Consider the following 12,060-nt stretch of genomic DNA (forward strand, 5'->3'; position numbering starts at 1 on the left):
GGGGAAGTATCCAAGATGCGTGTTTTGTAGTCCATCTTGATAATATTGTAGTTTCACCATAATATCCATCTGGAATAAGTACTGCCAAATTCTCTCATCAGTTCTCCTTTCTGTATTTCATTAAATCCATGATAGTCAAGGCAAAGTGCTTTGGAAAAGTATATATGAGGTGTTTTTTTGGACTTTCTGGATGCATCCTAAGTCTTGGTGTGTGTAAAATGCAGCCCTGTAATCAAAGACTAAATTATTCCAAACTTTATTCATTAGTTTTCATATGTTTATGGGTGGTACTGCTGGACAATTCTCCGCTCATTGTTTTTATTTTGACACCGTTTTCTCCCTCTGTACATAAATTTAGTCCGATTTCTTTTGTCGTCTTTGTTTCTACAAGTAGCAGGAAGTCGTCACAGCAAATGAAGCCACCTCTGTGCTACCTGTCAAACACCAAAGCGCCTGAAGAAAAACTTCGAAAATACTCAGAGCGTGGCAGAGCATTTAGCATTCAGTTGTTGTTATTCGTAGTTATTCGGGTCAGTGGGTTTTAATGCACTCTTTCACCTTAACAGCTGCAACTAGGCTAAGAAAAGAAACACATACAGCCTCTCATATTTTGCAATTATTTCACAACACTTTAGGGTGTAATTTGTTTTTTCTTTACATAAATCTCAACTGAGCATAATCAGTGGGAATAATTAATAGGTCAAGTATTTTTTTATGTTTCATTTTTTATGTTCCGCATCCCAACCACAAGGTGAAATACTCTTTCACTGGCAGCACAGCAAAAAAAAAAAAGCAAAATGTGCCTTTTCTTCTGATGACCTAAATCTCCAACAAACCTCTTTCTCTGATAGTGCTCTTATATCAAAATGTTGGACAGCTACAGTACCTTCATGGTCTAAATAACTGTGTAATCGAGGGGATATTGTCTATCCTCACCGCCTCCTTGATATTTTCAGGTTTGGTGCAAGATCCCCTAAAAAAAGATTTTAGTGATTTGGAGGAAAAAAATACACCCACAGTAGTGAAATCTATTGACAATAGTTGTGTGAAAAATGGGCCATTGGGACAAATTGTTTTGAATTATAATTTTCCATCAGTACAACAAAACCACCATCAAACTGCGGCAGCATCAGAACTGTAATAGCAGTGTGTAGAGAGTTCAAGTGTTGTTTTTTTTGCAAATCAGACCAAACTTCACCAAAAGAAGCAGTACCACACCCAGAATCCTTACTTCTCTGGTGATGAACATGATTAGTTTCAATAGTATTAACTATGTTACTGAAGAAAGGAGCAACTGGTAAAAATGATCATTTCATGCTGCATTCCAGGCAACCCCTAACTTGTGTTTTTCCAACCTTCTACCGGTGAAAAGGCACTGGAATGGCAGTCAAACCTGTGACTTCCCACCCGTGAACTCGTACTAGATCGATGTACTCCAAGTTCTGATGTCATGTAGCAATAACAGTCCCCATGGATGCTGTGTTTATGCAGATTGTTTATTAAAACAAGGTACTGCTCTGACATTTATCAGCAAATGTTCTGCATAAACAGCATCTACTCTAGCATTAGCTAGTTTTCAGTCCATTGACTGCAAGAATAAATTAATACCAAATACATATCCAAATATACAAATGACATAGCATAAACAGTATAACAGCTTCTCTTGCCTTACGCGCCGTTTTTCCTCCTCTGCTTCCCTCAAATAACCAAGGAGCAAGCACCTTTGGCAATAGAAATGATTGTAAATGAACATATCATACGGTCCGACATGCTGGTTTGTTTACATCTGGCTACCACAATTCCTTGCGCTCAGGCAGTTTGGTGTGACTTGCCTGGAATGCTACAAAGTCGTGAATCGTGTTTTGAAGTTGTGACTTACGGGCTCAAAAAACGGCCTGGAACTTAGCATCATATCCTTCCATTTTCTGAACAAACTGTAAATTGTTATACACACTGAAACAAGTAATCATTTAAACTAGCGTGTTGACCTGTGGGGAACCACCTGTTCTAGATGTGGTTAAATATTGGTGTAATTAGAGATGTAATGATATGAAAATTTCAGGTCACGGTTATTCTGACCAAAATTATCATGTTTATAATTTTCATCGCAGTGTTGTTGAAATGTGCTCAAAATGTTCAAAAAGTACTATTACACACACTGAAATAATTTAACAAAGTTGTATTTTGAAAAAAATAAAATAAAATAACACAATACACTTTCTGTTGGCAGAAACATTAAAATATCAACATGTAAACATCAAACATACAAATGTCCATTAAAGATGGCACCTTATGGCCATAAGAGATAAATGCACTAGGGGTGGGAATTGATAGGATTTTATCAATATCAATGCTATACCAATACAATTCCTTATCAATTCTCCGATTGATTTCTGAGTGTTTTTTTTTTGAGTGGGAAAAAAAGTAGTTGGACAGGTCATAGTGGAGCTTGTTTGACCATTTTCCATATCAAATCATTCACAATGTCACAATGAGAGAGAGAGAGATGTATGGGACGGAGGTGCGCACGGCCTGGGTCTGTGTGCTCGGCCCAGGTCCATGCAGGGGTCCACTATGCCCAGAACTCCGGAGCACTGTCCGTGTGGCTGCCTTCAGCCATGTTTCCAGAGGCTAAACATTGAAAACTGTGCATGTGCACCTGGAGCATCTCTGCTTTTTCAGGAAATGAGCAATATTACCATGAGTTTTCAAACTGCGGTAATCGAACACGGTTTTCATGATAATTAGAATTTAAATGGTAATATTAACCTCAGGGAATTTTACCGCAGTTTATCGTTATACCTGTAATTTTGGTGGTGATTGAGTGGGACAGATTTTTTATGTTTGTCTGTCTGTTAGCAAAATAACTCAAATAGTTATGGAAGGATTTGGATGAAATTTTCAGGAAATGTTGATACTGGCACAAGGCACAAATGATTAAATTTTGGTGGTGATCGGGGGGGCGGGGCTGATCTGCCTTGGCGGAGGTCTGCACTCTCCGAGTGCTTTTCTAGTTTGTTGTTTTTGTTTTTTAAACATTTCCAGAGATCAGCTTTTCGGGAGAAAAAAAAAGACTGAAACACCATTAATGCCTCTACAACAGAGAGGCTCCATTCCTTTTGCAGTACACGCTCTAATTTTTGGTGATTTTATTTATTTCTTGTTGTTTTGTATAAATGTGCACTGCTTCTTATCTGTCATTTAAACCAAGGCACCAATCTAGTCCTAAGCGATCTGAATTTAACATTCTGGGCTGTGAATTGCCAACCATTCGAAGGTGGCTGGCCAACTTTATTTTCCTTGTGAAATTAGAAAAAGTCCAAAGCATTACTCTAATTTAATGAATAAAACTTTAGCAGCTTTACTTTGAAAAAAATTTAATTGACTTTTTTTTTTTTTTTGGCTGTTTCAGATGTATTGCGTAGTTAAAAACAGCTTATTTTGATCAAATAGATGAAATGGCTACTTTCTTTATTCCTTTTTAACAGGGCACTGGTAGTGTGCAACCTATTCTATCTCAAAGGTAACCTTCCCAGCACTGTGATGCAGTCAAAATGTCATGAATAGGACACAGTAACTTTGTGGCATAATGCTATTACAGTAATTCATGTGCTCAGCCTGTGCACCAATCAATGTGTCAGCTGTAAAGTTCATTAAGAGAGTCCTGTTTGGTGTGTCCTAGACCAATACACAGAGCAAGGTACTGTAGCTGCACATGACTTTAGTATCTGGACTTATCTGCACACAGTGACAAACTTTTCCTTTGCCCCCAACCTGAGTTTTAATGAGGGGAAAATTTATAGGCCCCCCAGTTTGTCTGGTACGACCCTGTTCTGAGGCGCTCATTTAATAAGGTAAATAAGTGCCTCCCTGCACGTCTAACATTCTCCTCCAGAGGGCACAATCGTTATGTCCCCCCTAACTAGTCGGCTTGTTACTGCTCCCCCAAACCTTCAGGTCAATCCAATTAGGAGGAAGTGAGGTAAGTGGGTGTAATTAGCCTTTTGCTTTGGGTGTTGAATGACGCTCAGTTGAAACCTGCATCATTAAAGTCCTGTACCTGGGCCATAATTAAGCTGTGAATACATTAAAAAAGAGGCGACTATGCCAGATGGACTTAATTACTGCTCAGCCAATCAAGGGCTGTCTTAATGAGGGTGATGGTCATTGACGAACACGCATCAGACGAGAGCAATCAATCAGAAGATGCGGCGTGCGTTCAGACAGCTAAGAGTGATCCAAATGCAAAGTGACCCCTCCTACATGAACACAAATGTCATTATCATTATTATTCGCCATAAAGAAGCTAATTGTTGTACTTAGGGAGACCTCAATGGGATACTTAATTCAGCTGATTATGAAAAGAAAACAGCACGCTATGTAATGACAGTGCCACCCACTCTGTTACACAATAGCAGTAAAACCAGATATTTCTTGTTATACCTATCCTAGGTGAAAAAAACAGCAAGATGCAACAATTGTTACATACATGTTTTTTTTTTTATTAATATCTTTTTTCTAATATCCTTTGCAGTGGATGTTTTTTTTTAATTAAAGCTGTGAAACTTTTGTCCCCCTGTAGAGGATGCATTGCTAGGTTTCAGAAGGATATATTTAGGAGTTACATTTACAAAATAAGTAAAGTATTATCCATAATTTATTTAATAATAATACATCTACATTACCAACATGTTTTCCTCTGATTGTAATCAGTACGTGTTTGCAAAAATACACTTTTGAAAGAACACCTCAGTTTTGAATAGATTTGGAACCTGATAATGAAATGATGCATCACATGTAATAAAAGAAGATGCAGGAAGTGTTAATTACTTCCAAATATTTGTTCAGTCAGTAATCTAGCAAATTTTGGCATCAATATAATCAATGAGTTACATTTGTCACACCCACATAAACACAATTTTCAATGGCATTAGCGACTGTGGGACTCAAACGTAAATGAGTTCAAGATGATGGGTGGTGGAAATGACAAGAATAGTCATAAAACTGGGTGCAGTTACGGAACTAACCCTAGGTAGTATGGTGGCAGAGTGTTTAGAGAACACTTTAGCTGTTTTCTCAGTGCCGTAGGGGTTTCCTCTGGGTACTCCAGCTTCCAGTAGATTCATTCATCTGTTGATGCCCCTGAGCACGGTGCTGATGAAGATCTGGAGTTGGTCCCCAAGTGCCTTCAATGGCAGCTCACTGCTCCTAATATGCTTTGTACTAATGCTAATTGCTAATACTACTGCTGCATGCTGTGCAAATTAGGAAGGGTCAAATGCAGAGATTATTCCTATGGCGATAATAAAGCGAGTTAACCTTGACCCAAAATCGCACCGTCTCCCTCCATTGAATGGGGATAGTTGTGTGCAGTATGATAACATTACATATGGGCCTGGCCACACTGCAAAAATCTAAATCTTACCAAGTGTATTTTTCTCATTTGTAGTCAAAATATCTCATCACACTTAAAATAAGACATAATCAGCTAAAGAGTAACTTTTCAGTGAGATATAAGTACTTATTTTTAGACAATAGATCTTGAAAATATTATTTCAAGAAATCTTACCAAGATCATTTTCACTTGTTCCATTGGCAGATTTTTTTGCTTAATTCAATATTTATTTTTTTTTTTTTGCTTAATTTATTACCTCCGCCAAGGAGGTTATGTTTTTGCCAGGGTTTGTTTGTCTGTCTGTCTGTTTGTCTGTCCGTTAGTGTGCAACATAACTCAAAAAGTTACGGACAGATTTTGATGAAATTTTCAGGGTTTGTTGGAAATGGGATAAGGAAGAAATGATTAAATTTTGGTGGTGATCGGGGGTGGGGGGGCCCACGGGGGGGGCGCAGACCAGAAAATTTCATCAAAATCTGTCCATAACTTTTTGAGTTATGTTGCACACTAACAGACAGACAGACAGACAGACAGACAGACAGACAAACAAACCCTGGCAAAAACATAACCTCCTTGGCGTGGGGGGGCCCACGGGGGGGGCCACTGATCAGCCTTGGCGGAGGTCTGCGCTCTCCGAGTGCTTCTAGTTTATTTATTTATTTATTTTTTGCTTAATTTGAGATTTTATTTTTTTTTTGCTTAATTCAAGCAAAAAAAAAAAAAACTGCCTATGGAACAAGTGAAAATTATCTTGGTAAGATTTCTTGAAATAATACTTTCAAGATCTATTGTCTAAAAATAAGTTCTTATATCTCACTGAAAAGTTACTCTTTAGGTGATTATGTCTGATTTTAAGTGTGATGAGATATTTTGACTAGAAATGAGAAAAATACACTTGGTTAGATTTTGATTTGCAGTGCAAGCTAGTTACGGAGTGAAAAGCACTGTGCAGCAAAACTAATCATTCCATATCTGTTTTTAAAAATTAATTTAGCAGCAACCATAAAAGCTTAAATTGTAGGTCTAAGATAAGATGTACTTTATTGTCCCCGGGTGGATATTCGTTGAGGGCAATAGCGCAAGGGGTAGCAATGCCATACAAAAAACACAGTACAAATAAGAAGACGTCTCAGTGCAGACACATAACAATAGAAATAACACTGCAGATGCATGACAGCAGTAAATAACACCAGCCATACTATGACATGGTATACTGAAGCATGGGACAGTATACAGCACCAATAGATAAATAAAAACTGTTGCACAACCATAAATCCATACCAAAATATGTAACATCGCAAGAACTGAAAGCCAAAGTGATTAAAAATATAATCAATAAAAGATGAGACACCACCATCAAAATAGAGATAAATGTGATAAAAATAAATAAATAGTAACCAGCCATTTTCACAGTTACAAAGTAAGCGGTCGAGATTTATTAAGAGGAGAGATGAAGGGGAGGAATGATAATTTAAAGTGGTTACTTTTGCAACGGATGGCTCTATAGCGTTTACCCGAAGGTAGCAATTCATATTCGGAGAACAACACATGAAACGGGTCCTGCAGGATTCTGTCTGCCTGTCTGATTACAGAACTCTCATAAACAGACTGCAAGGCAAGGCAGATTTATTTGTATAGCAATATTCATGCACAGGGTAATTCACAGTGCTTTACAAAAATGGAAAAGAGACAAGTGAAAAACATACAATCAAAACATAATCAATAAAACATAAATAATAATCAGTTAAAGTAAAAGAGAAGATTGCAGATAGAACCCTTTCAGTTGTTCCATGCACAGTTGAACAGAGCCGTTTTCAGCCTGGACTTAAACATTATCAGAGTAGAGGCGTGTCTCATGTCATCAGGAAGACTGGTCCAACTATCCTGATCACCTATCTGTTTATATCTGTAAATTATATTCATTTACATCTATATATGTGTATTTGTTTTTATTAGTGGTTTTCGCATTTTGAGATCCAGGTTGGGTTGGTATGGTGATCGCCATTGGTTCTGGGGGGGGTTATACTTTGTGTGTCACAAAATCTTATAACATAAAATGTGAATTTATTCTTTTTTTCTGTATTGTACTTTTGGAAATGCACAATGAAAATAAATTTTAAAAATGTATCCAAAAAAAAAAAAAAGAAAAAAGGCAAAACTGTTCCAGGGTTTAGCTGCATGGAACTGAAACGTAGCTTCACCGTGTTTAGTCTTGACTCTGGGCCTCAGCAAAAGACCAGTCCCCAAGGTTCGCAGGGTCTGAGATGGTTCATATGGGACCAACATATCACAGATGCACTTTGGTGCTAGGCCATGGACAGACTTGTAGACCAGCAGAGCTATTTTAAAGTCTATTCTCTGAGCGACAGGAAGCCAGTACAGACCTGAGCACAGGACTAATATGGTCATACTTCCTGGTTCTAGTTGGAACCTGAGCAGCAGCATTCTGGATGGACTGCATCTGTCTTACAGCTCGTTTAGAGAGTCCCAACATTTGTGGGGGGCCCATAGAGTAGTGGAGGGGGTCCAGTGGATACAGGCTAGAATTTGTGAAAATTTCTTGTAAGATCCATTGTTTAAGAGAGGTATAGAAGTCGGGAGTCGGACGTTGTGAGTAATAGTGGTCACTAGAGATGGACATGAGTGAAAAAAATATCCTGTTTGCGTTTGGTGTACACTTTTTCATTTAATTTAACCTAATGTGAAGTCAACTCAAGAAATGTTTTATTGGTTTTTATTAGCCAATTCAACATCTTGCCAAGGGACAACAGTTAAAAATTAGTCATTTGGCACATTCACAGTAATGTTAATTAATATGCACTGTCTGTTAAGAAATAAAGTCTGCTGCCTCTGCTGCTTTTGTTGATGTGTTGGCTCTCTCCCTTTATAAGCTAACAGTTTGTTGCCTACATCGATTATAACAGCCTGTTCCTCAACAACCTAAACAGAGTAGCTAGAAATAGCTACCGTTAGCTTAGAAGTGAGACAGCTCATGTTAACAAACTGCCAGGTTTCACCACATTGCAGTCTTTATATAAGCACATGGACACAAGAGTTTAATGATGTTTAGATGCTTAGGTACATATTCCTGCTCAGAATGTTGAAGCAGACACCCACTGATTCACTAAAGCTCAGTGGTTTAACAGAGTGAATGTAATACAGGGAGATAGGCAGCACTGTCATACATGCTGAGACTGCGAGAGACAGCGACCTGCCTATCGATCTGTATCTGGGGGATGGGGTGGGGGCGGGGTGGTGGTTAAGACTCTGAAAATCGCAGGGCTTAAATCTGATCTAAACCACATTTGTCACTTTTCTGCAGACTTGGCCTTGATATTTATGGCTCTGAGAATAGGCCTCTCCTCTGATTCGTTTTGGTAGCAGCCATCCAAATTGCCTTCCCAGAGATGCAGACAGAGCCAGGAAGGGTGTAATGGCCCTCTGTCATTTCCGACATGGCTCTTCTCAAATTGGCCGGCGCTCTCTCGGACTCTCTCTGTCACACACACCGGCCAAATCTGAGCGGTGTTACCCTTCACCTTCAAACTTGTAAAGTGGTTCGATGAAGATACTATTCAGTGACATATGGTGTTTTGCTCATCGTAGTGTACATGTGTGTTTGTACTGGCACAAATGGAGCCAATATTTTACTCTCCTGTTGGGAAAAACCATAAACAGTGAGGAGATGCTTCTGTTTATGGCTCTCTTTAACCGTTCACCCATCTTTCTCCCCACAGGTTTACTGGTGGATGTCTACGGTGACTACAAGTATCTGTTCTTCATGTGTGGTGCAGTTATTGTGACTGGTGGCCTGTTTCTCTTTGTTATGAACATCTACAACTATCACATGCTGGGAAAAGAGAAGGCCGCGATGGACACGGAGCAGAAGCAAAACAACATAGATAACCAGGAGCAGGTGAGCATCTCTGAGGAAGAGATGCAACAGATCCCCGAGGCAGCAATGGAAAGAACTAACCCTGAGGCTTAAAGTGAGTCCAGAGAGACCTAAGAACCATTTAAAGTCATGTGAACACTACCTGACTCCTCTCTTTCACATGCATATTAAGAGCGCATTATATGCGCGACTTAAAGCATAGCTCATTTAATCCATTAATATTCTATTAGGACAATAAAACATTAATTAGCCATTTACAGCATTGGCTCACATTTTTGCAAGTCTTTCCTAATGATATACACACTATAACATCTCATTTGAGTATGTTTTTTTTGCCCAAATTACTTCCATTTTATTTCATTCTTCATACCTCTTATTAGTGGCACATTAATAAAAATGTCATTTTTTATTAAAAGACTCGAAATTAAAAAGCTAATTTGAGTCATCTTAGCTTTGGTTAATCCTTATTTACATTATAAATGGATTTTTTACAGTCAGTGTCGATTAGAAGAGTAATGGAATAAGTGAACAAATAACTCTTTCTATGCACGTAGTGGCATGGGTAAGGTTTCAAGAAAGGCTAGAAAAATGTGAACATTGCATTAAAATTATTCATATTTATTCAATGATTTAGCCATGAAGTTTGTTTGGCTGCCCCCTAAAGGCAGATTGGAGGCTTGTCCAGTATATCATTAGCCTCATAGTATGATTGCCCAAGTCATATTTTTTCCAGCCAGTGATGAAAAATGAAGCAGCAGTGTTAGGAGAGTAAAGTTATGCACATATCACAATTTGGCCCAAAAAAAAAAAAAAAGACATTTTTTTTAGACATTTATACTATGAGGCTAACTATACGGATATTACATTGATGTCAAGATGACACTGTTTGGTACACAGAGAAGTCCCACCCCTTTTGGTTATATCCCATGAAATCTTATTTTGGGAAAAAAAGTTATATTGCAGTCAAAGGTGAGAGAGAACAGATTTTTGATCCTGTTTTAAGTATGTCATTTTTTTTTTAACAGATATGATATTTGTTAATTTAAAAGATAATTTTATAAGCCAAAGCCACACTTCCTGGTCAAACTGTTGAATTATCGTCCATCAATTCATTTTCTGAACTGACAATCCCCATGAGGGTTGTGGGGGTGTTATCCCAGATGTGATCAAATTCGTGGGCCCAGCATTTGTGTGTCTGGTGGATACAGGCTAGAAGTTGTGAAAATGTTGTGTAAGATCTGCTGTATAACAGAGGAGTAGAACCCAGGAGTTGAACGTTGAAAGTATGTAAAGTTTCACCCAAACACAGTCCTACTGAACTCTAATCCAACAGAGTGGAAGTGCTGCTGGGTCTTCTTCTTGGTGATTATCCACAGGTGCTCTTTGGAAACTTTTGGTGTGTCCGGCTATTTAGAGTAAAAAAAAAAAAAATCTGCATAAACATGCTAGATTTCAAAAAATATTCCAAGGTACACTGTAGGATTTGTGTAAAAATAAAATGCCTTTATTACTTCAATGGCAATCTTTAAAATACAGCCAACGCATTGTGACCTCTGGTCTTCATCAGGGCTTTTTTCACTATTGGCTGTATTTTAAAGATTGCCATTGAAGTAATAAAGGCATTTTATTTTTACACAAATCCTACAGTGTGCCTTGAAATATTTTTTGAAATCTAGCATGTTTGTGCAAAATTTTTTTTTACTCTAAATATGTCAAGTTTCACTTTTGTTTTGTTGCGTTAGTTACATTAGTTATGGACCGCACCCCCACTCCGACAAAAAAACCAAACAAAAAAAAAAAAAACACCCCCCCCTCTGGTTTTTTGACAAATCGCTAACCACTGCACCACCGCACTGCCCTGTTGAATTATCAAACTGAAAATATGTACATGTAAAGACTACACACTCACCATAACTATCTCTGAGGATGTCTCCACAGCTTCAACATGAACAGAATGTAATGATTTTTTAAAATACTTTTCACCCCATAATTGTTTGTCAGCAGCAGAGGTTGTAGTTCATACTGAAAATATGTCCAAACTTGGAGCCGATTACCAAAAATGTTCAGTTGTTGGTTGTATTAGCGAACACAAGTGGCTGAACGGGACAGAGCAGCACAGTAAACAATCTGGAGGGGATGGGGTCATTTGCATTTAAAGTGCCAGCGCTCAAAATAACCTTTCTGGTGTCATTACTCAGAAATAGGGTTGAAGATGGACCTGTGGAGTTGAATTAAAGAAGAATTCAGATCCAAGCATAGCATTTACAGTTTATGTAGACCACAGGGAAATGATTTAAAATGCATAATTCTATCTAAAAAAGCTAAATATCACTCCTTTAACACAATACTAGATATTTCTTTAAAGTCGTTGCCACAAACTGCGACTTTCTTGGCTTGTCAAATTCTCTTTTAAAATCAACAAATATATGTATAAATAATGGCACCATCTCAATGTTATCTAAACATTATGTGTCTCTCGTCATTGACCCCTGTTCATATTTAGGTCCTATTGGGCAGGACCTCATCTCTCTATGGCTGAATCTCATAGCATTCATTCACTGTGTAATCAATTCCACTCCCTAACCTGCATCTTTTCTTTTTAACTCTCCTTTTACTCTTTGTTTGTTTACCTTTAATTTGATGTGCTACTGAAAATGTTAATTGCTCTTGTGACAACACGGTTAACCTCAGGGGATTTGAAATAAGTGTTTACATTATATCACTGTCAACTGGTTCCGCACACTAGTAAAAATATCTGAATATTACTGAT

General features: G+C 38.0%; 1 protein-coding gene across 1 annotated transcript in view; it reads left to right on the forward strand.

Annotated features, from left to right (window-relative positions):
• The window catches only part of LOC115418926 (monocarboxylate transporter 2-like), a 34,914-nt gene extending 24,468 nt beyond the window's left edge, over positions 1–10,446 (forward strand). The window contains exon 5 of the mRNA XM_030133480.1: positions 9,133–10,446. Within this exon, the coding sequence (XP_029989340.1) occupies positions 9,133–9,383 (251 nt within the window). The 3' untranslated portion in view covers positions 9,384–10,446. The remainder of the gene's footprint in view (positions 1–9,132) is intronic.
• Positions 10,447–12,060: the final 1,614 nt, after the last annotated feature.

This window comes from Sphaeramia orbicularis, chromosome 5, assembly GCF_902148855.1.
Source record: "Sphaeramia orbicularis chromosome 5, fSphaOr1.1, whole genome shotgun sequence".
NCBI lineage: Eukaryota > Metazoa > Chordata > Actinopteri > Kurtiformes > Apogonidae > Sphaeramia > Sphaeramia orbicularis.